Here is a 24,094-nt window from a genome sequence, read left to right as displayed (position 1 = left end):
AGTCCCCACACAGAGCTCTGACAAACTCATTAAAAGTTATTCTGTGCCATCTTTTATTAAAGTGCATGTAAAAACCACAGATTGATTGCACGTCTGAGTTCACTTTCTTATTTTAGTTTAATATGTTCTTTTATTCTGTCAGCAGCAATGCAGCAGTATTTGCAACGCATCCTCTGGCTTATATTCATAAACTGATTTACATTCTTCCCCCATTCCTCATCCACTCAAAATATTGTGTTTGTGTATTTCAATTTAGTTTTTGATCAAGCTTATTACTCCACCCAGCATGTGCCACAATAAAATTGGACTTTGATTGAACATTGGCCAACAAAAATCAGGTGATTTTCTGTTTGTGAAGCGACATTTGAACATTTTGATCCTCTGATGTCTAAATGTACCTGCTTAATACAATGTCTGAATCGAAACACAATTTAATCCAAAATAGAGTATTTCCTAGAAAATAGTAACAAGAAAACAATGAACAGTAGATAAAAAAAAAGTAAAAAATTCAGTTAAATATAAAGAAATATAAAATATATAAATATATATATATATATATATATATATATATATATATATATATATATATATATATATATATATATATATATATATATATATATATATATATATATATATATATATATATATATATATATCAACACCTATATAAAAAAATTTTTGGCAAACGCCGGTGATACACTATGTAACAAATAGTTAAAAAAAAAAAAAAAAAAAAAAAAAAAAAAAAGAATGCCCAGCACATGGTTTCACTTTAGCCTATAGGCTACTGTAAATAACATTAACACACAAAATAAATCATACCTTCTCTGTATACATTACTGTACAATTCGGAATAAAATACTTTAACCTGACCTTTTTTACCAACTACTTAATAGTACACAAAACAAAATAGTTCATTTTGCAGCATTAACAAGTTACGACACCATAGGTACCTTACATATACTGCACAAAATAAAGAAATAAAATCACATAGAATAGCATAGCAACAGAATGCTGACATGTCACATGACTCAAGGGCAGAATTTGGCAGGAATTAGGGCTAATACACTACAAGACGCACCAATTAAATATTCCTAGAACAGATGGAATACTTGGAATAACTTTTGAAAAACAAAATATAATAACAAATTCAGCTGTCATAAAAAAAATGGTCATAATGCATACAGTATCACACATTTCCGATAACAATGCTTTTTTTTTTTTTATTGTGACTTCTATTTGATACGCTATTACTGAGTTATCATAAATCATCCCAACCCTACCGGAAACTCCAGTTAATTATAGGCAGTCATACAGCAAACACATAGGAATTTGAGTGTTCACTGCAGGTGATCTACAATACGAGTTTGACCATTTCAAATGCAAATGGTATAAATGGTCAGTAACTGAAACTCAGCAAAACCAGTTAATGTAATTGCTTAAGTGTCTTAAAATATACAAGTATTGAATACAAATATTCAATTAAAAAATAAATAAATAAATTTTCTGAGCAGAAGATTTAAAGACAACGGACCTATTAACAGTCAACAGCCCAACCTCACCTTCAGGTCTTGGATACATGCTTCAGCATTTTCAGCACCTTTCTTTAAGTTGGTGATTTCATGTATTAGATCTGCCTGCAGGGGCAATTAAACAGGCAAAAAGCATAAGAGTTAGAAAGCAGCCACCAATTAAGTTAGACAAACTCTGAAAAACCACGGCTTTAAAAGACCTATTTGATATGGGGATGAAATGGCAGCGTTATCCAAGCAACAGGTTTCAACAATACATGCAGTTTACCTTTATATCCAAATAATTTAATAGATTTTAATATATATATATATATATATATATATATATATATATATATATATATTATATATAATATCTCTCCCCCCTATATATATATATATATATAAAAATGGTGAGGCGAGAGAGAGAGAGCAAGAGAGCAGACACACACAGCTCAAAGCTACAGTATATTTGGTAGCATTTCACTACCCAAAAGTCTTCACTTGTTACTAGTTTGAGATATGACACAGGCCTGGCTTTTGGGATGGAACCACAGAATTCTCACATTGACTGGTCCTTGTCTCCAATAACAATGTTAAAAAGGTCTCCAAGTGGGAAAGCTTGGAGACCTTTTTAACATTGTTGTCAGCGAGAGACTGATATTTCAATTAAAATGTAATGTGGTATTTTGCTGTACTAACAACAAAACTATGGCAGACTATTACTTTATATAAATTATGTTATGTACGAATGCAAGAATTGGCTTTCTGTGGTGATGTACTTTCTTTCAATAACATATCTATAATAGTTTGTGCGATTTATTTTAAATTGCAAATCATATATCCTGCCCACTACAGTTTTGTTACAGGATTTGTTAGTTTATCTCTAATGTAATCAGTTTTACATATAATACCCCTATTCTCAGGCTACGTCCCAACTTCTGGGACGCTCTGCTGTTCCGAATTCTGCCGAGTTTTTGGGATGTTCTGCTCTTACAGATGACAGCCCAATTTCTAGTTTTTTTATTTTTTTTTTTAAACATGGACTATGCAAAATACATTGTGAAACACAAATGTCAGAATTAAAATCAGACATCCATGATGTAATTAAGAAATAGAGACGGTTTAACAATGTTAATTACAGCAGTTAGAAAGCAGCAAGCCTAATTACACACTGAATACGTCATTGGGAAGCCCTGAGTTTGTACTTTTAAACAAGCCATGAACCAGGTAGGCGGCTTTTAGGGTGCCCGAGTAATATGTGGAGAACCTTTGGTTAAAGCGAAAGTCACCGCATGCAACACATCTAGATAGACTTAATATCGTATTTTTTCTCTTGAGTTTCTATAATTCTTAAAGAAAACGGCTGAGAATCACCTACTAGAGAATAGTCTTGCAGCACTTAAAATATCCAGCACTACTTTTATTTATTTATTTATTTTAACCAGAACTACTCAGTATGCCGCTCATAGTGTTTTCGACACACACTTCCTTAGAGATTGTTGTAGCGTTTCAGGCATGCTAAATTGCGCGGAAACCATAGTCGCTTGGTGTCTTAAAATACCTCTGTGGAATTTTCCTGCACTGGAAAGTTGCAGTTGTGCGGGAGAAACTTGGAAAATGTGTGATTTCCGCAATCCCACGCATTGCACCTTCAAACTATAACTTACATACATAGCTAAGTAATGTCACTGTTTTTTTTTGGTTATCTTGGTTGATATCCTTATTCTGTTATTACTTAGTTAATTTCTTCAAAATTGTAGAGTATAAAAATGCAGTGAAAAGGCAGGTTGCATTAAACTTTTAAATGTAGCGGTACCGTTGGAATTAGCTTTCATTTTCAAAACAGCTTGGTTGTGGTTATAAGGTCATGCAATGCAGGATTCAACGATAATGTAGCACACATTACTTTATTTATCTCTTTTTAAAAATATTCTTTATAGGCGTGTATGATTCGTCAGTTACCGAAATCTCAGTCAGCAACCGAAGACAGCTAAGAGGATCATTTCGTACCACTTAATTTGCACCGATGAAATATAACCTGTTTAACCGTACCGATTCCATCTCGTACAATTCCACCTCTGGGTTTCTTACGACAGTTTATAAATTACTGGACGTTCGGGCTCGTAATTTATGACGTCACAGAAACCCAACTATTATTCTATATATATTTACCTCATGTTCACGCCTAATTTCTTTCTCCAGGGCCTCAAATTCCTCAATTTCATTCTTCTCCTTAAGTTTAAATTGCAGTTCTTTTTTCTCATTTCTTAATCCTTCATTTTCCAGTGTCATGTTATCACAAGCATCACGTAGCACATCCATCTCCGAAAGCAATTTCTCCTGTGTAGACAAAGGAATTTATGATTAACATTTAGCAAAGACTAATTATGCAAATAAAAGAAAAGCACCCCTACCATAAAACAGGTTTACTAGGCAAAGGTAAATAAAAATTCGACGGCTATCCAAAATATAATATAGACTTCACAAGCTCACACAATACACACGTTAAGGAGAACAACCAAGGTTCGACATCAACCATGGCCCGGCAGCGAGCTAAGTTTGGCCGGTAGTTATGAAGTACCACAGGCCCAGTCACATTTTTAACTGTATAATTAGGGCTTCTGTATTTCGGTTTATTAATTGTGTTTTTCGGTGCTTTTTTTTTTTTTTTTAGCTATTTTAGGGTTATGTAAATTGTTTTTTTATGTGCTTTCATTTATTGATATAATGCTATACTGTATGCAATTTGTTTTCGGTTACTTTTCAAAATGCTTGAGCGTTTGTTTTTCTGTCAAAAAATGTTTATTAGTAACTCGACAGTAGTTGCACACTTTCCTTTGCTGTCTTCCACAACAAAATCCCTATGGTCACCGGCACATTCTTCTTGGATTTATTTGCGTGCAGGCATTTTTGTACATTTTGCCACAATTATATTTTAAGTCCTCCGTATCTTAACTGTAATACATCTTTAAATCCCGCTAACAAGCCTCTGTCCAGATTGTAACCTCATTTGAAATCTCGGAAGCGGAGACTCCAATAGAACGTGTTGTCACTCAGTAGTTGGGGCGGGTTTAAGTATTCAGAACGAATCAATGATAGATGCAAATCAGGAAGGCAGGACATTGCCCAGCAGCACTGGCAAATGTATTTTTATTATTTTTTTGTAGTAGGTTTAAATTTTTTTTTTTTTTTTTTTTTTATTTTAATGGGAAAAGGGTAAAGTCACAGTGACTTGATTAACCATTTCCTTAGCTTTTCCGGCGGTTATTGGCTATCCACCGATTTCATTTTTTTATTTGTATTGAGGGTGTTTTATGTCGCTTTAGCGGTTAAAACCAAAACTCAGAAGCCCTATGTATATAGTATAGTGCACGTGACTTCTGTTTCATGAACACAGGAAAATGAGCCAGTGTTCCAAAAAAGCAGAAAAAAATAAAATTTACAAACCCATTTTTAAAAACAGCCTAGAGGGACATGGCAATTATTTACAATTCGGGGTTTATTTACATATTTTTACAACTGACCAACCAAAAGTAAAGCGTTGAAATAATAAATAAAAATGAAACTAAGATGAATAATTTAGGAGTGGGGTGAAAAGAAAGACCTAATGTGGCATCATGATGACAGTGAAGCAGGTGTCATTTCCCTCAGACTTGCAGATAAAACAGCTTTTCTGTTGGGAATTCAACATTTAGTTTACATCACATGCAGTCTCACAGTAATAGTACGCTAGATAGCAGGCATTTGTCTGCTGTGTCTGCAGCAAAAAGATGCACCGATGGATACCCAGATATGGCGCATGGAAGTTGGACAACGGGATCGAATTGTCAAATTTGATTTGGGATACTGTGTGTTAGGACAGAAATGCCATTCGATCTTTACGGGAATAATTAGCAGCAAGATTAGCGTGGACCTGGGGGTTGCTACACAAGCGACAATGCTTGGAGAAGGATTATTTTTATTATGCTTATTATTTTAATAGTTTTTATTATTAGGATTAGTATAAACCAGTTAACATTTTAGTGTTGCTGGTGACCATATGATAACAGATCGGTTGCTGGTTTTCTTGTGAAAAAAAAAAAAAAAAAAAAGAGTATAAATTTGTAAACACTGTACATTTTCAAATCCAATATTTCTATTATTATTATTATCTAGTATTGAGAGCTGAAACAAGTATTTTAAGCAAACCAGTTTCTATCACAAAGCAATAAATCAACAATGTTTCACAGGATTATTATTATTTTTTGTCCGTTAAGCAAACTGAACACACAGCGTAGCAGCCTGAATACAGCGTCATTTTTCCAAGTAACAGCGCTGGCGAGAAGTGCATATTTTTGTCATTTGTAGCAAATAAGAACATCCGATTTTTGTAACCGAATACACGTCAAAAAATAATCGTTCGAATATTTGTCCCAGCACTAAAACACAAAACACTACCTCAGTGGCCCAAGGTGCCAGTAGTTAAAAATCTAAATGTAGAGCTCTGACAACTTTATACATTTGGTAATCACTAAAAATTGGAAAGAAATCCATTTGAGCTTCAGTTCATAAAAGCAAGTGAATATAATAATTTTTACAAAGGTCTACATTATAACTTATGTTTAAAAGTTACTTTTGTTGAATTAATACAATCATACCTTCTCACCCTCCAGTGCTTCACAAAACTGTATTGTCTCCAGCAAGTCCTTTTGACACTGTATGTATCAAAAACAAAAAGTCAATTACAACTTCCAACATGTATCAGCTGTGATCCAATCTCATGGTACCAGTGATCTATGTTAATTGCACAGAAAACAGTTAAAACTACATTGACTTTTTCTGAATACTAACCAGTTGATCAGAGTCTTGAAAATTATCCTTGTCTTGGTTCTCCTGAACGTGAAGACAATGCACCAGCTCCATAATCCTTTTCTCCAAAGCCTCTTTATTCTCGGTATATTCTTCTTTCGATGTTGAATACTGCTGTTCCAGTTCTAGAATTTTGTCTTCTAGACCCTTTCTGATATATTCCTGTTCTAGCTCTTTAGTTTGGTTTTCCAAGAGTAGTTGCTCCATATCAGCAATCCGCTCTTCAAGGACCCTTTTCACTTCCTCGTGTTCCGATTCTTTTCCCTCACCAGTTTGGGACTGTAGCTGCTGCTCTAGTTCAGACACCCTTTTCTCCAAAAAGCTTCTCATTTCAGTTACTTCAAGTTTTTCATTTCTTTCACTTTGAAGCTGTTGTTCCAAATATGCAATTTTTGCTCCCATGTCATCCATTTGATGAGACTCCAAATCACATGCACTAAAATGTAACAACATTTTAGAATTCAAGCAACACTTATGCTTTTAGCAGTAAAAATCTACATTTCCCTAAATATAGTTTCAGTGTACTGTTGTGACCAATGCATCCTACAGATTTACTGTAGTGGATTGAATATACCTCCATCAATAAGTTCACCTAGATACAAGGGTCACCTTTGCATATCCCTTGCATACACCCTCAGAGGATAGGTGTATAAGGCAACTTTGAGGGTAGTGTATGACTAAATATGAGGAGAAAAAAAAAACTAAAACACCAGACATGCATGCCCTAAGTAAGATCATAGGTTTAAAAATAGTTTTTAAAAATAGGCCAAGAAAGCTAAACTACTGTAACAAAAAAAAAAATAAAGTCAGATCTTCCTTACTTTTCTTGTCCATCAAATATTGGACTTTCCTCTAAAAGAGTGGAATAAGCATTTTTACTCCTGCGAACAGGTACGTTGCTACGACTTGCATCTAGTTCAAATGGGTCGTCCAAGGTATGTGACCATGCATCCTCAATTTCAGTACAATCAGCTGTAAAAAAACCATTAACGGTGGGGTTAATTACTGGATCACAATTAATCAAACAACGCAACCTCAAATTCATTTTCTTTCAAATCACAAATGATAGATTAAATCACAACATACTGTAGACTCAGCCATAGTAGAAAATTAAATGCCCATCAAAAAGATTATTGTTACCTCCAAGGTGCAATGCCCTCTGCCTGCAGCTTCGGGCATTATAGCCCTGTCAGTAACAATAATTCCCTTGGGTCAATTTCTCGATCGATCGATATAGACAGAAAGACATAAATAAATAAAATCACTATACAAGTAAACTTGTTTGAACTTTGTTTATCCATTTATACTTTTAGGCATTATGTTCAGACAACCCGTTTAACATAAAAAGACTGAAATGTACAATGATTGGAAATAATTAAAAAACTGTAGGATTCCAACTTACAGATATCAAATTCAACTAGTGACTTTGCACATTTCATTCTTTTGACAGCTGATGCAGACATAGGCAAACCATCAAGCTTAAATCCTCCACTTGATCGTAAGCTTTCATGCAATTTCCCTGGGGCCCAGGTAACTCTCCTCTTATTTTTTATCTGTAAAATAAATAAAAAGGCTTCAGGAAACAACTGCAAAAAGATTTTAAAAAACCCTTTACAAAAAAGATCTAAGTATTGAAGTACCTTTCGATGAGCAACCACCAATAACAAGAACGTTTAGGTTACTATGTTTTAGAAGCCTTGCATGCCCCTCATCCACAAACAAACCTTCAGTTCCTTCTTTGAGAAATCAGATGTAATAATCATGTTGGTCAAGTTCTTTATTTTATCTTCTTGTTCTCTTTGAAATTGTTCCTTTTCCAACAGTAGCTGTGCCAACTCATTCTTCTCAGTTGCCTGTATAAGTGTCTAAGAAAAAAACCTTCATTTTACATTCAAATAAACAATGATGTTTGAAAACAAAACACACCCCCCCCCCACCAACAACTGTTAAATAAAACCCTTAAATACACCAGCACTTTTGTTTTGTTGTAAATTCAAACTTGATTGGAGCAATACTGTTAGACAGAAATCTGCAAGGAGCATCCTATACAGTCGACTTTGCATAATTGCATGGGCTCGGGACCGGTGTAAGGTCATGCACATAACCGTAGTGAGGGAACACAATGACAATAGGTCTATACACACATATGTACATATGACTCATTTTGATCAGATTCTTAACTATTTTCCCCTTGTATTTCATCACAAGTAACTTAAAATACTGTACAAGTTCAGAATAAGCCAACTTGAAATACGTTATTACACTCAATGCAAACACTATTCTCTGGCAACGCACAATATGAAAAGAAATAATGTAAGATAATATAGTATATAACAGCCAATATAAACTAAGTTATTGTAATACAGCACAGTCAAAACACAAGTTACAGGTCTGTACAGTACCTTACTATAGATCTTCAGACTACAAATTAGCAAAAAAATTTATGGAATTCTGCACAGTATTCAACCGATTGAGCTGATAAACAAGCGATTGCAAACTGTAAAAACTGTTATAAGACTGACAACCATTATCCTCCATAATGACTCGTAGTGTGCTGAGGCTCGAGTTTTACAGATTCGCTTTGCCATTTGGTGTGCCTTTCTTGTCAGCTTTTCCCATTGTCATGCAGTTCCTATGTGCTCTACATCACTGCTATTTCTGAAACACTCAAACTAAGTTTCTTAAAGGAATGGTGCCTTGTTATTTAACTGCTCTGGTTAATAGGTATAAAACCAACTACAATTTTCATTCCTGTGATTCTGCCAACCTGGTTGTTCCAAGGGTTGCCACATGTTTGGGTAAAATGTCCTTTGCTATCGGCTTCCAAAAACTTAACTCTTAACCAATATATAAGGAGTAAATTTGATAATCTCTCAAATGTTTTAAAAATTATCTCTGTAAATTGTTTAGGGCTTCATGTAAAAGTTTTGATCACGAGTAAGGATCCGCACATGTTTGGGTGAATGTCCTTTGCTTATAAATAATAATGAATTATGCATTAAACCGCATCATACAATCACAGAAAATGATGCACTACAAAACGGGACCAGCTGCATACTATGCAATTAAGCAAATTATGTAATTACCCGATATGCAAATGAGTGGAGTCTACTATATACCAAAATGTACTTACTTCTTGCAGACGTTTCTTGAGATCCATAATTTCATTTTGATATCTTTTCATCAATGCCTTGTCATCCAACACCTCATTGACATGAGGATCATTCTTCATGTGTTTAGCAGTGCTGGCAAACTAGCAGGGAAGTCATTAAGGCATTAAATCACTTTCTCAATACAATTGCACTAATAACAATAACGAGACAGAAACAACAAGGTATTTTACCTGAAGAGTGCTGACTGTTTCTTCAATTGCAGCTGGAGTGATTGTGCAAATGATCACAGTTTTTGCATTACCACCCAAAGAATTTTGAAGGATTCTGGTAAGTTTGCTGTCTCTATAATTGATAAACCCCCTGTAGGTAAATAACACATTTTATTAAATTCCACTGTCCATGACTGCTTCACATTCTCAATGTACAAGTTTCCTTTAATTACCTATAAAAGTTAGGGTAACATACACTAGACATTTCATTCATAAAGAATGAATCCCTAACTCTTAGTAATGATTCAACTTACCCAGCATGGCCATCACTCAGCTTTTTGATAACTTGGCCGATGATGAACAAACTCCGGTTAATATTGCAGCCTTCTTTTAGTCGAAGTCCTAAAACAAAAGAAACAACTGCATTTCTGACCAATTGACGTTGAAGTGCACATACAGTTGTATTCAAGAGTTTACATACTCCAAATGGAAATTTATAACTTTGAGACTTCTCAAACAAAAATTATAGGAAAAATATTTTGTAACAAAAGTTTTGCTTTTGTGGATGACAAGAAAAGGTTACAAGAAATATATGGTCTACAATTATTTCTTTCAGCATTTTTTGCAAAACTCCAAAAATGCCAGTTCAAAAGTATTCATACCCTGACAAGGAAAATTAAAATGAATAGCTAGTTGAGGCACCTTTTGCAATAATAACCACCTTTGAACGATTAGGGTATTGGTCAAAGAGCTTTGGCATGACTCTATTGATTTTTCACCAGTCTTCAACGCAAAATTGTTCCAGTTCATTCAAATTCCAAGGACTTCTCTTGTGCACATCCTTCTTCAACTCATACCAAAGATTCTCAATTGAACTTAGATCGGGACTTTGACTAGACCATTCCAGAACTTTATTCTTCTTCAACCATTCTGAAGTAGACTTTGATGTGTGCTCTGAATCATTGTGTCGGAACATCCAGTTGCGCTTTAAACCAAGTTTTGTAGAGGAGGGTTTCAGATGATTGGCCAAGATCTTTTGGTATGCTATGGAATCCATTTTACCATGTAATGGAACTAAATTTCCTGTGCCATTAGAGAAAAAACAGCCCCATAAAAGGATATTACCACATCCATGCTTGACAGTAGGTATAGCGTTCTTTTCTTTGTATGACTCACCAGACTTTCTCCAAACATAACAACTACTAGCGTGACCAAATAGCTCGATTTTTATTTCATCACTACACAGAACCTTTGACCAGAACTCCTATCCACCATTCAAATGCCATTTAGCAAACCTTAAGCGATTGTCCTTGTGACGTTGTCCTGAGTGGCTTTTTCCTTGGCTTGCGACCATTGAAGCCTTCACCATGTGTTACTCGACCTATGGTTGAAATGGAAACCCCAGTCCGACTTGCAGCCAATTCACTTTGAATATCTTTGGCAGTCAATCTCAGATTTCCTCACAATTCATCTACTTGTTCTTGGTGAAAAGAACCGTTGTGACAGTACCACGAGTCTTGTACTAATTGATAATAGAAGCAATAATTCAAACTGGGATACTCAAATGCTTGGAACTGTATTGTATTCTTATCCAGCTTTGACAATAAATCATTATCTGCCTTAGGCCTTCAGATAACTCTTTACTTTTTCCCCTTATTGAGTTATAGGTAATAACAGGAAACACCCTATGCTTAACCCTTTTATATTCTTTAAGAATGTTCATTTACAATCCGGCATTTTCTAGAATTAGGTTTTACATTATCATGTTGAAATTTTGTAGCACCTTATAGACAATACTAGCCTGATGGTCGTTACGTTTGGAGAAAAATGTGTGTTTGAGTTTTGCAAAAACAAACACTAACTGCAGAAAATTCATCGCTTGTAACTTTTGTCCTCATCCACAAAAGCAACTTTTACTACAAAATATTTTTCCTAAAATTCTTTGTTTGAGAAATTTCTAAAAATTATAAATTTCCATTGGGGTATGTAAACTTGACTACAACTGTACATGTTTTAAAACATTAAGCATTTGTTGTGTATTTACTTCTTCTTTTTAATTATAAAGCAAGCCTGTTAGTGCTCTGTTGCAGCAGGAAGAATAAAATAAAGACTGCAGGCCCATCTCTCCAGAAAATATGTAAACACTAGTATTAAAAATGTTGTATTTGGGATACCCAGAATGATTCACTCAATTAACAAGACTTAAATCAGTGAGCCACTTAACATATCAAATTACTGATCATTTTCTACAAAAAAAAAAAAAAAAAAAATATTAAATAGCATGTGGTAGGGTGATAAACATTGACACCTAGTCTTGTCTAATTAACCAGCCAATAAGAGCCACACTTTACCTGCTGCTCCAGTTTGGCTTGCTCTTTCACTTCCTGCCAAGTCAACCAAATTCTATACAAAAAAAGACATGATTTAGCATCACAGAGGACTAATCTACATTTTTATAATATTCTAACAAATCCATTTGGTCTCTACATAATTCAGCATATAACAGAAGCAGAAAGTATTAAATGGGTTCTTTTGCTTGCTTTTAAAAAAGAAACTCATACATAATGCATCTATTGAACAGAATGAAGTCAACCTTCTTATTATTGTATTTACAAATATTGTAGCTTACCAGATGTGAAACCATGACAGCTCCATCTACATTTTCTCCATCAGAAGACTCACTTTCTCTGCTTTCCAAAATCTACAATTAAAGCATTTTTTTAAATAATAATAATAAAAAAAAAAAAAACTGGTAATATACATACTACTGTTTTTGTATTGTTAAATAGCTTACCATTCTGAAAATTGTATGAGACCTGCTACTTCGCTCATTCATTTTGGTCTCTCCGTAATGACGATTTTCTTTTAAAGAAAAAAAAAGGGGAGAGAGAGAATATTAGACCATAACATGAATACTAAACTTCACTTGTGCTAGACATTCTATCCGAATGCTCCAGTCCACTACAGTGGCAGCGTTAAGTAACAGAGCGGCTCATAGTGAGATTTTTTCTGCTCAGTCTGATCACGAAGTCTGTTCTGCAGCTTTCCGAGCTGCTCTTACTTAAACACAGTACATTGGTGCCCTGACATTGAGACTCTGGTGGATGAAAATTCAAAATGTTCTAATTCTGTGTACTTCTAAGATTAAGTTGGTCCTGAATAAGGTCCAATAAAGAGAAGCATAGGAGGCAGTCTTTCTAGCAATTTAATTCCTTCAAGTGTAATCCCATTTTTTAGATGCATGGAAACTGAACACAAAACAATCTGCTATTTTTTAAATGCATACCTTTTGTACCTGTAGTAAATAAACAACCCATACTATATAACATTACATTTTCATATTCAATGTGTGCTTAAGCCTTCCTATAACAATCACAAAAGTCAAGTGTTTCTTACTCTCTCCTTTCTTTATCCACTCCATAACCATCTTTGCAGTTGTAACAACTTCTTCCGACAGATCAGCAACATATACAGTTCTCTGGTTGAGGAAAACAAAAAACCAATACAACAATCCAACTGTAAGTTACTTTATGACGCACAATTTGTACCATATTAAAAGTTAAGAATTAATCAGAAGAATAAATAAGTCTTGTGTCATGTGATCCTATAAACAAGGGACCTTTGCATGATATTTCTGATAGACATTTGTAAATAAATGGGCAGCATAAACCGATTACAGAAAACTAAAACGACATACTAGCCAATCAATCCTGAATAGAAACAAATACAAAAAAAACAAAACACACACTTACATTTACATCCTCACGAATTTCTAAAGGTTTCTTTTTCCTACTGTCACAGAGCAGATCTGTTACAGTCTCATTGTATACTTCCATATAGGACACACGGAGGAGAAACTCCCTGTTTGGGGTCTAACAAAAAAAAAAAAAACAAGCACATTAACAAAACAGATCTTAAAAAGGCCAAAAAAAGAACACTGTCGCTTTAGGAGCCTATGATCCATTTTATTTTTTAAGCTCCAATCGCTACAGGAGTGGATGCAACTTACCGCCTCAATTATTTTAAATATATCTTGAATTGCTAAAGGTATGACTCCAAGTGAGCTTTGGTTTCCCATCATTGTGAACGTCTTCCCTGAAGAAGTCTGACCATAGGCAAAAATAGTTCCTGTAAAAGTAAATCAGGTAGTCATTTAAATATTATATATGAGGTATATCAATCTAACAAAAGTGCTGGGATATTAGTCTTATTGAAAATTATATTTCAAAGCAGATAATTCTTAATGCTTCTGTAAAGTATACTGGAGTATAAAAATCTCACCATTGTAGCCATTCACAGCAGAGACCACAAGCGGTCGTGCTACTTCTTGGTAAAGTTTATCTGTAGTTTCTTCTGTATTAAACACCCTGTCTGTAAAAAATAAAATTAAAAAACCAACAATGAAAAGCTGGTTTGCTTGTTCAAAACGTCCAATCAACATGGTACAAATGATTAGTCTATTGTATAAGAGCTACAGGCTTTTATGGCCATGACTGGTCAAAGTGTGCATGTAACAACAACATCCTTAACACACCACAAATCTGGCCTGTATTTTACTCAAGAAAGCCCACCTTGAATCCCATTTGAAGTATGCAAAAAAAACACTTAAGAGATTCTGTAGCCCAGTGGCAAAAAGTTTTTTGGTCTGACAAAACTAAAATGGAACTTTTTGGCCTAAATACAAAGTGTTATGTTTGGTGCAAACCCAACACAGCGCATCACCCAAAGAACACCACCCCTACTGCGACACATGGTGGTGGCAGCATCATGTTATGGGGATATTTCTCATCAGCAGGGACTGGGGCACTTGTCAGGATAGAAGGGAAAATGAACGGAGCAAAGTACAGAAAAGTCCTTGAGGAAAACCTGCTGTCCTTTACAAGAAAGCTGAAACTGGGGCAGAAGTTCACCTTTCAGCATGACAACGACCCAAAGTCACAGCCAAAGCTACACTGTAGTGACTAAGGAACAAAAAGGTAAATGTCCTTGGAGTGGCCCAGTCAGAGCCCCGACCTAAATCCAATCGAAAATTTGAAGATTGCATTCCATCAACGCTCCCCAAGGAACCTGACAGAGCTTCAACAGTTTTAAAAAGAACGGTCAAATATTGCCAAATCTAGGTGTGCAAAGTTGGTAGAGACCTATCCCAACAGACTCAGTTGTAATTGCTGCCAAAGGTGCTTCCACCAAGTATTAACTCAGGGGGGAGGAGACTTATCCAATTACGATCTTTCAGTTTTGTATTTAATATATAACTTTTTTCCTCTTAACAGTGTGGAGTATGGTGTGTAGATAAGTAAAAAAATCCCCATTTAAATGCATGAAACTGAGGCATTGACACAACAAAATGTGAAAAAAGTTCAAGGGGGTGTAGACTTTCTATAGGCACTGTATAGTACTACAGTCAGTAAATTGCAACCAAACAGTGACACAGCGTTTAACTTACCAAAGTTAAAAGATTTTGTCCCGTCCACCTGACAAACAGCATGTTTATCGGTCTTCCAATACAACGGAACCGCTTCTTCAGCCTCCTGAAATTCACTCTTCTCTCTACAGAGAAAACACTAAACTGATCAACTGGCATATACCTTTCACATATTAGAGCATACAATTCATAAAACATGGCACGTGTCATGTTAAGCCTCACTTTACAAGAAACGTTCAAAAGGTCGAACAAAAGCTTTACAGATCAAAATCAATGTTTGCAGCCACACCAGTCCAAAACGTACACTTCAATACATAAGATATAGGACTAACGCTTTTCTACAGAAGTATATAGACAGTTTTTATTACAGTCGCCAAATATACACAGTATTTACTTACAGACCACGGTTCATGTTGACGGTGATGGTACTGGGATACCTTTACAATGGTGAACAGTAGTGGCTGTATTTCACGGTAAAGCATTTTTCCCAGAATATGCTAGCACAATTATACAGTTTTAATATATTGACATTAAAGATACGGAAGTATAATTAATGACACAACACGCCAATCTACAAACTGGCGCCTAAAAAGTGTCATAGAACACTACAATTTGTTTTAACTACAAATTCCGTACATCTGGTAACCTGATATAAACCGGATACATTTTATTTGTATTTCAATTATTAATATATATAAACTATATATATATATCTATATATATATTATATATCTATATATCTTCTATATATATATAGACACACACACTGTACCGATACCTTTCATCAAGACTATTTTAGGATATTGCTAAAATAATAATAATAGCCATCGTAAAATAAATAATAACACTGTTTACCTTTGGATGAGCGGCCGGACCCTCACGCAAACTTTAACTGCGCTTTCTTCTGACATTTTAACATATGTCTCTACACATTCATAACTTCCTACAGAACCTCCAGTATTGCAACTACCTTCTGTTTCAAAAGTACCGCCTTGTCAGTATGAATTTAAAATTGCCATCTTCCACCGCATTGGTTATCGCCGTTTCGTCGGTTGTACCAAACTGTCGAACTGTGGGGGAGAGTGCAAAAGAGCTCACGCTCCTTTGATACATCCATTCATTAATATAGTAAATAAGATCGATTAATACATATTAGCTTATTGTTAGTACATAGTAGTTTATTATTTTTAGACTATGTATTTAAATAGTTTATTTTAATGTATATATTAAATACATTCCTATATATGGACGCTTCCAAAGACAAACAAACTTTATTTAAATCTTACACTTTACAGCGTGCAAACACAGGAAACAACAACTCAAAAAAGCGCCAATAATACAATCGTATCTTCTTGTTCCACTTGTTTTTTGCAGTTTTTGTCTTTCGTGATTTTTGTTGAATAATATGCTAGATATACAATTAAAATTGTTACATATTGTTATTCTTAATTTTAGCAATCTTAACATGCACGTGTTCCGCCCTGGGCAAACTAATTACTACGACCAGCCGAGTACTTGTCGTACATAACACGAGGTATACTTACTCGATTCTCCCTAAAAGTTATGCATTGTTTTTGTTTTGTTTTGTTTCTGTGTGGAAAATTTGCTTAGAGTGAAAAAAGTATCATCTGGCAGGCTTACATTCAATTCAATTGTTGGAACATTTTGGTGCCATTATCACTGGTTTATGGTCATCGGCAGGTGCTGAAAGCAAGGTTTAGAAAGAGCGAGATATTAAAGTTGACATACCAATTGCGACAACAATAAAACGTGGCGTTAGCCGTGATTAAAAACATAGTTAATAGTGGTGCTGTTAACAGTAAAGCATGCTTATTAAACCATTCTGAAAACCAGTTGTTTGATGCGACTGGTCCTGCAGAGGGCACTGTAGCACTTGTGTGAATTATAATAGTTGACCTGCTGTGAAATCAGTGATTTCGTAATAAATCGTCATCCAAAAAAAGTTAATCGGATGAACTTCTTTACACCCTACCACGAAACACCTTTATTTTATAAAGTAATTGTTAATACATTAATCTTTGCAGTATAATTTTGCAGATATATTTAAAAACCGGACCTGGGTTAGACAGAGGCCCTAATGATCATAATGTGTATTTCCCAGTGTGTATTACAGATTTTTTTCAGTAGACCAAGGTGGGTAAAGCTTGCAAGCCTGCAAGCTTGTTAAATAACTGATAGGATCCATGACAGAAATTGTTTACAGAAGCGGAAACAGGAACATGTCAAATAAAATGAACATATGCAGATGCTTGTATATTTATTACACTATATAACACACACATTAAATGTGTACATGTGTAAACATCTCATGTTTATTTAATTTATTTTTAGTACTCAGCCATCAGCCAATAGCGATAAAAACACTCAACATTATACAATATTTAATCTCCCTTCTATAAGCAGGGACTTTGGCTACAGTAAGATTTGTTGGGCCCTGCTCAGCCTCTATTCTGGTATGATGAACTTTGAAGTTGGGACACCCTATCTGAAAAAATACTATTCTACCAACACTAAAATATAGTTTACCATATAGCAACCTAATTATACCAACCCTTTGAGGTATAGGGTTACCTAGTATCTATTATCTCCTCTGGTAATATTTAGATATAGTATGCTGAGCAGAGCACAATAGAAGTAGCTTTGCTGTTCACAGCATCTCACAGTGAAGAGGACATGTTGGTTATCATGCATTGGGTAATATGAAACTGGAAATATGTCCCTCGAATAAACCAAATACATTTTCCATTCTCAGAGTCAGAGACTTACTTTCCTCATTATCATTTCTGTTTAAAGCAACGTTTTAGAGGAGCTTCATTTCCAGTAATGGAACAAGTGTTATTTTGTTTATTTACTGTTAGAAAACTAGATCAAAAAGATTAATATTTTGCCATATTGATTAACAAGCTCTCAGCCAGTAACATCCTTTGACCAAGAAGATGATGCTAATGAGAAATGGCCAATAACATGTAACAGATATCCTGAGAATAGGGCATAGAAACTGTGAACTTTCTTCAATACCAGAATATTAAAGTATTACCTGATGTCATGCTTTTAAATGAAAACATTTTTTTTATATAATGTGTTCATTTCATAACTCCACATTTGAGACCTATGTAGCCAATAGATAAGTTTTATGGAATTCTTTTTTTTAGGTGCAATTACTGTTATCTAAAATCTAAATAACCATCTGCAGTGCAAGTCAGAGTGCAGAAACTGAAAACATATATGAACATATATTTGTTATAACCTAAAAAATGTAACAAAAAAAAAAAAAAATCACTGCCATTGACAACCACCTCCTTGGTTTGCAATTGATGGTGCCTTTTGTAGAATAATCTTTGCCATAGGTATTACCACTCCTGTGACAGTATAGCAATTCCTCAAATAAGAGACTCGAAAACATAGAACCAACCACTCATCCAGGACACGTTGATGCTGCCTGGGGTTTCTGAACAAACTACAAAAATCAACTGCAGGAGGTTGGAGTACTGCTTGAATCCTCTCTGTTGTTATTTTGTATACAGCTGGGCCGAGGCAAACCAGAAAGTGGATTTCTTAAACATGTGTCAGGCCAGTACAACAACCCTTCATTAACCTCTTGGTGTCTTGTTAGAATCCAGCTGATAGTGACTGTATGTGGTGTTTGTTGGGGCATTTGTGTTTAAATATCAGTGTCCTTCATGGTAGATAGGGCAGCTGTACACACACCAATATCATTACTATATACTGTAACATAATATACTATCTTCTCTTAAATTACACATATAATACATATTATATATATACAGTGCCTTGCAAAAGTATTCAGACCCCTGACCAATTCTCTCATATTACTGAATTACAAATGGTACATTGAAATTTCGTTCTGTTTGATATTTTATTTTTAAACACTGAAACTCAGAATCAATTATTGTAAGGTGACATTGGTTTTATGTTGGAAATATTTTTAAGAAAAATAAAAAACTGAATTATCTTGCTTGCATAAGTATTCAACCCCTGTGCTGTGGAAGCTCCCAGTTTGCACCGATGAAAGAAATTGCCTAACGAGGACACAATTACCTTACCTTGAAGGATCATTGGTAAGGCTGTGAATCTGAAGGAAAATAAGAAGTTAGAGATAAAGTAATACAAATGCATAGATTAGGGAAAGGGTACAAAATAATATCCAAGTGTTTGGATATCCCAGTGAGCACAGTTGGATCAGTAATCAGGAAGTGGAAGCTGCATCACACCACCCAGGCACTGCCAAGAAAAGGCCATCCCTCAAAACTCAGCGCTCAAACAAGAAGGAGACTTGTGAGAGAAGCCACAGAGAGGCCAACAATCCCTTTGAAGGAGCTACAGAGTTCAGTGGCTGGGAGTGGAGTAATGGTGCACCAGTCAACCATATCAAGAGCTCTGCATAACACTGGCCTGTATGGGAGGGTGGCAAGAAAGAAGCCGTTACTCAAAAAGTACCACCTGAAAGCACATCTGGAGTTTACCAGAACGCATGAGAGTGACCCAGCTGTGATGTGGGAAAAGGTTTTGTGGTCAGATGAGACCAAGATAGAGCTTTTTGGCCAAAACTCAAAGTGCTATGTGTGACGCAAACCTAACACTGCCTATGCCTCAAGACACACCATCCCTACAGTGAAGTATGGTGGTGGCAGCATCATGCTGTGGGGATGCTTCTCATCAGCATGGACTGGGCATCTTGTTACAATTGAAGGAAGAATGGATGGAGCAAAATACAGGAAAATACTGCGAGAGAATCTGCTTCAGTCCGATAAAAAACTGAAGCTTGGGAGGAAATTCACCTTTCAGCAGGACAATGATCCCAAGCACAAGGCCAAAGCAACATTGGAGTGGCTCAAGAGCAAAAAGGTGAATGTCCTACAGTGGCCCAGTCAAAGTCCTGATCTCAATCCCATTGAGAATCTGTGGCACTATTTGAAAATTGCGTACCACAAGCGTCGTCCAACCAACCTGAACAACCTGGAACAAATCTGCCAAGAAGAATGGGCCAAAATCACTCCGACACTGTGTGCAAAGCTGGTACATACTTACCCCAAAAGACTTAAGCTGTTACTGCAGTGAAAGGTGGCTCTACCAAATATTAAAGTGTGGTGGTTGAATACAAGATATTTCAGTTTTTTATTTTTCTTAAAAATATTTCCAACATAAAATCAATGTCACCTTACAATAATTGATTCTGAGTTTCAGTGTTTAAAAATAAAATATCAAACAGAAAATTTTTTTAATGTACTATTTGTAATTCACTAATATGAGAGAATTGGTCAGGGGTCTGAATACTTTTGCAAGGCACTGTGTGTATGTGTATATATATATATATATATATATATATATATATATATATATATATATATATATATATATATATATATATATATATATAATTTATTTCCCCACAAAATATATAAAACTACTGATGTCCAATAATAAACTGTATTAAACCCACTTGGTGGGTAGGTTTTCTCTTCTGAAATCAGCACTTTTAAGCTGCAGGGCAGTTTTTCTTATTTTGTGGATATCTCTTTCTTAGCTGGGGACTGGCTAAAGCTAATGGGAATTACATAAAATTGCACAGCTTACTAGCCAAGTATTTTGACATTGACACAAAACAATTCTCCATTCTCCAGCTTTCAAGACTGTTTAACAGTTGGATGTGAGACCTTCAAGGAGTTTTACCATTTTTCTGACTCAATAGGGACACTGAAAAGGGCAGTTTTTTAAACTAACTTATTGGCTGACTGCAATACAATACCTTATTATCCTTCTTGCCTTGCTAAATACCTTCCCTCGGATGGCTTTTTTAAACTATTTTTTTCGATTTCGAAGCTTGAATTTTTCTTATGAGTTGATGCATATCCATAGCTCTTGCATAAATTCATAATGACCACTGTATAAAGAACACGACAAAATAATAACCCGTTTGAGAACAAAATACTGTTATTCAAGCATAAAAGGAAAAACATGTTCTATAAAAAACCTGGGTTAGATAAAAGGGATGTCTTGGCTACTGATATCTATTCATAAGTCCCTTTGATGAAAATGAAAGGACAGCAGTTTTTAAAATGCAGAACAATGATTCAAATCATCTTTGACTGATGCTATTTTTTTTTTTTTTTTCTGCTTTAATAAATGTAACAATTTAGAGAATGTAAATACACACAGATACTATGAGAAGGACATTAATATCATAAGAGTAACCGACGCACACATATCGTTTATGGTCCTATCACAAGCATATGAGAGAGAGAGCGAGAGAGAGAGAGAGAGAGAGAGAGAGAGATGCACTTCCTAGTACACTGCAATAAATGCAAACACACAAGGGACATTTTAGTATTGCCCGTATTGCCAGCTAGATTAAAACAATTACTTTTCTGGGCACATTATTTGGAATTTTTTTCTTCTGTCAAAGAGACTCACATTTTTATGGTCCTGTGAAAGGATAGCTTGTACTGTCAAGGCCAGCGACAGAAATCACAGAAGAAAGAAAGAAAACAAAATAATAAACCAAATGAACAATAAATAGTAACCCAGCTCAGCATGCACAAGTAAGTACAAGCATGTACAATTCCGCCCCCCCCCATATAAAGCCCCCATATATCCAGAACTGTAATGTTGGTAGTTGATAATATTTTTTAAATGAGTTGCATATTTTGTACTGTTTTGCAGGCCAAAGCATTAGCCCAGAAGCTTTTACTGTTTCTGTAGGAGGCAAAAAGTTGGTAAGCAATGGTCTTTGGCAAAATGTTTTTGTTATTTCCTCTACAGCGATACAGTATAACATATACAGTACATGTTGCATACAGTATATGTGGCTATATGGCTGGGCATTTCTTTTTATTTTCCAAATGTATCAGAAAAGGGGTTCCCAACCTTTCTTGGCTTAAGGCCCCTTGTGATATTAAGCATCCTGACTGAGGACCTCCACCTGAAATTCTAATACCTTTAGTGACATAGGTTGTTTGTTTGTACCGGTAGAAGTACTACTAATTTCATTAGGTTCAGTGTCATTTCTGTGGTATTTGAGAAACTGCTGCTCCATAATTACTGTACTCAGTTGTACACTGACTGCCAATGCAACATAAATCTCTCTCTCTCTCTCTCTCTCTCTCTCTCTCTCTCTCTCTCTCTCTCTCTCTGTCTCTCTCCTTCTTTCTCTCTCTTTCAACTCCTCCATCTTGACTGGTCAAAACCATTACTTATATCTGCCTGGTTATGTAATGTTTTCTTAAATGTGATCTCTATGTCACTAAATATCTTTGAAATTACTATCTCTTGTTATTATGTTGATCTTTGATCTGGGTGACCAAACAGCAGCAATGAACAACAGTCTTTATTATAGATTAAAGTGCAATATGTTTAATTCATTTCTGCTTTTGGCCTCAGCTTGAAGAACTGGAGATAATGCCTTGACATTTATTTTTCACGATAGTAGAGCAGAACTCTACCAAAACAGCGATATTTTAAATCCCTCAAATACCACTCTGACGAATATTATGACCTTTCTCCCATTGGCCTCTCCTTTTTTTTGTATGTCCATGTCTTTTAACAACTTGTGACAGCCTCCTTCTTTGTGCTTTAACCCCTTGGACCTTATCTCAATGTTATCCAGACTCAACGTATTCTCCTAAGTTGGTTGGTTGCCAATTACATTGTAAGACTAGCAGTCTTAGCTTTGTTCATCCGTCAATCACAAAAAATGAACAGAAAAAAGGAGGAAACAATTCATAGTATTTCACCATTTAAATACTGAGTGTTCAATGTGAATAACTGTAATTTGATGTCTCTTTTCAGTTCAGGAGTTGTGAGGGGCCTTACCATGTCGATTGCAAAATACAATACAGGCCTGTTATCTATTCTAAACGACTAATATTTAAAAAGGCACAAACAAAACTTCCATGCTTTGAAAAACCTTGAGCATACATATATTTGTGGATCCATATAATTTAATTTCTAGGAGCTTTTTTAGTACTGTGACTGTATGTGATGCCTTGCCAGTCAAAAGATGCTCTCCAGAGTAAATAAATAGCATCACAGCAATGGTAAAGTTTTGTGTGTAAGTGCTCGAAAGAAAATACCTTTTCCACAAATCAACAGTGCTAACTAGTATTATTTTCACACCCATACTGGTCCATACTACAATGTTTCCATATGGGGTACCCAGTAATGTTTCCAGTATAGGAACGACTGCACTGGATTGTAGGGGGAGTCGTACAATCAAAGGTTCAGTGGTTTAAATCTGGTAATGCTGAGTTGGAGATCATGGCTGGATGTCCACAGGGATTGTGGTACTGGTCCACTGGGTTAGGGAGGAAAATCCACTAAGCATAGCTGTGACAGGGTATCATCAAAACCCAGGCTAGCTAGCAGCAGGAAATAGACCCAGAGACACAAAGCAGCAGTTTTAAAGTGCTGTTGCACACTTTATTAAACAAATTAAAATGATAGAGTAACCCATCTGTAGGCTGGCCATTAGCCTTCACTAACAAGTTAAAACAGTACAACCCCCCACCACCACCCCTGCCCCCAAACCAGCTTACCTCATAAGAGCTTCAGCAACCTCCACTGGTCAGGTTCCCCGTGAGTCTAGGCAGGGAATTCCTAGCGTTCTATATCTTGGTAACAAACAAGGTATTAAAAAACAAAAACAGTAAACTCATAAAATTACTACATCCTTATCTTAATTCTGAAAAATAAAAATTTCAAATGTCAAATGTGTTTCAATTTCTTAAAAATGTACTGTAACGAGCACAACTGATTGGACACTGTGCCGTCAGCCCGACGCTGTGTCAAGTGCCGTCTCAAGACTGGCAGTGGCATGTAAATTAGTTGTGTAAAGGACGCTGAGATTGGGGAAAACACTAATTCTGTAAATATTTGATTGTTAGTAATTGTTGTTTTATTGCCCTTTTGTTGTTGTCATGTCCCGTGGTTGTTTGAGAAGGTTGT

The 24,094-nt window shown here is 35.4% G+C and overlaps 1 protein-coding gene across 2 annotated transcripts in view; it reads right to left on the bottom strand.

Annotated features, from left to right (window-relative positions):
* cenpe (centromere protein E) overlaps nt 1-16,084 on the bottom strand; it is a 55,231-nt gene extending 39,147 nt beyond the window's left edge. For both annotated transcript variants that reach the window (XM_041261268.1, XM_041261279.1), the window contains exons 1-19: nt 15,968-16,084; nt 15,134-15,237; nt 13,969-14,058; nt 13,697-13,815; nt 13,440-13,559; nt 13,084-13,165; nt 12,482-12,549; nt 12,317-12,388; nt 12,039-12,090; nt 10,002-10,089; nt 9,709-9,838; nt 9,499-9,618; nt 8,090-8,230; nt 7,768-7,918; nt 7,187-7,337; nt 6,348-6,801; nt 6,155-6,211; nt 3,690-3,857; nt 1,566-1,640 (exon numbers count right to left, since the gene is read on the bottom strand). In XM_041261268.1, coding sequence (XP_041117202.1) covers nt 1,566-1,640; nt 3,690-3,857; nt 6,155-6,211; nt 6,348-6,801; nt 7,187-7,337; nt 7,768-7,918; nt 8,090-8,230; nt 9,499-9,618; nt 9,709-9,838; nt 10,002-10,089; nt 12,039-12,090; nt 12,317-12,388; nt 12,482-12,549; nt 13,084-13,165; nt 13,440-13,559; nt 13,697-13,815; nt 13,969-14,058; nt 15,134-15,237; nt 15,968-16,023 — 2,298 coding nt within the window. In that variant the 5' untranslated portion in view covers nt 16,024-16,084. The remainder of the gene's footprint in view (nt 1-1,565; nt 1,641-3,689; nt 3,858-6,154; nt 6,212-6,347; nt 6,802-7,186; nt 7,338-7,767; nt 7,919-8,089; nt 8,231-9,498; nt 9,619-9,708; nt 9,839-10,001; nt 10,090-12,038; nt 12,091-12,316; nt 12,389-12,481; nt 12,550-13,083; nt 13,166-13,439; nt 13,560-13,696; nt 13,816-13,968; nt 14,059-15,133; nt 15,238-15,967) is intronic.
* Nucleotides 16,085-24,094: the final 8,010 nt, after the last annotated feature.

This window comes from Polyodon spathula, chromosome 1 (genome assembly GCF_017654505.1).
Source record: "Polyodon spathula isolate WHYD16114869_AA chromosome 1, ASM1765450v1, whole genome shotgun sequence".
NCBI lineage: Eukaryota > Metazoa > Chordata > Actinopteri > Acipenseriformes > Polyodontidae > Polyodon > Polyodon spathula.
This window is presented reverse-complemented; position numbering and strand designations above follow the sequence as displayed.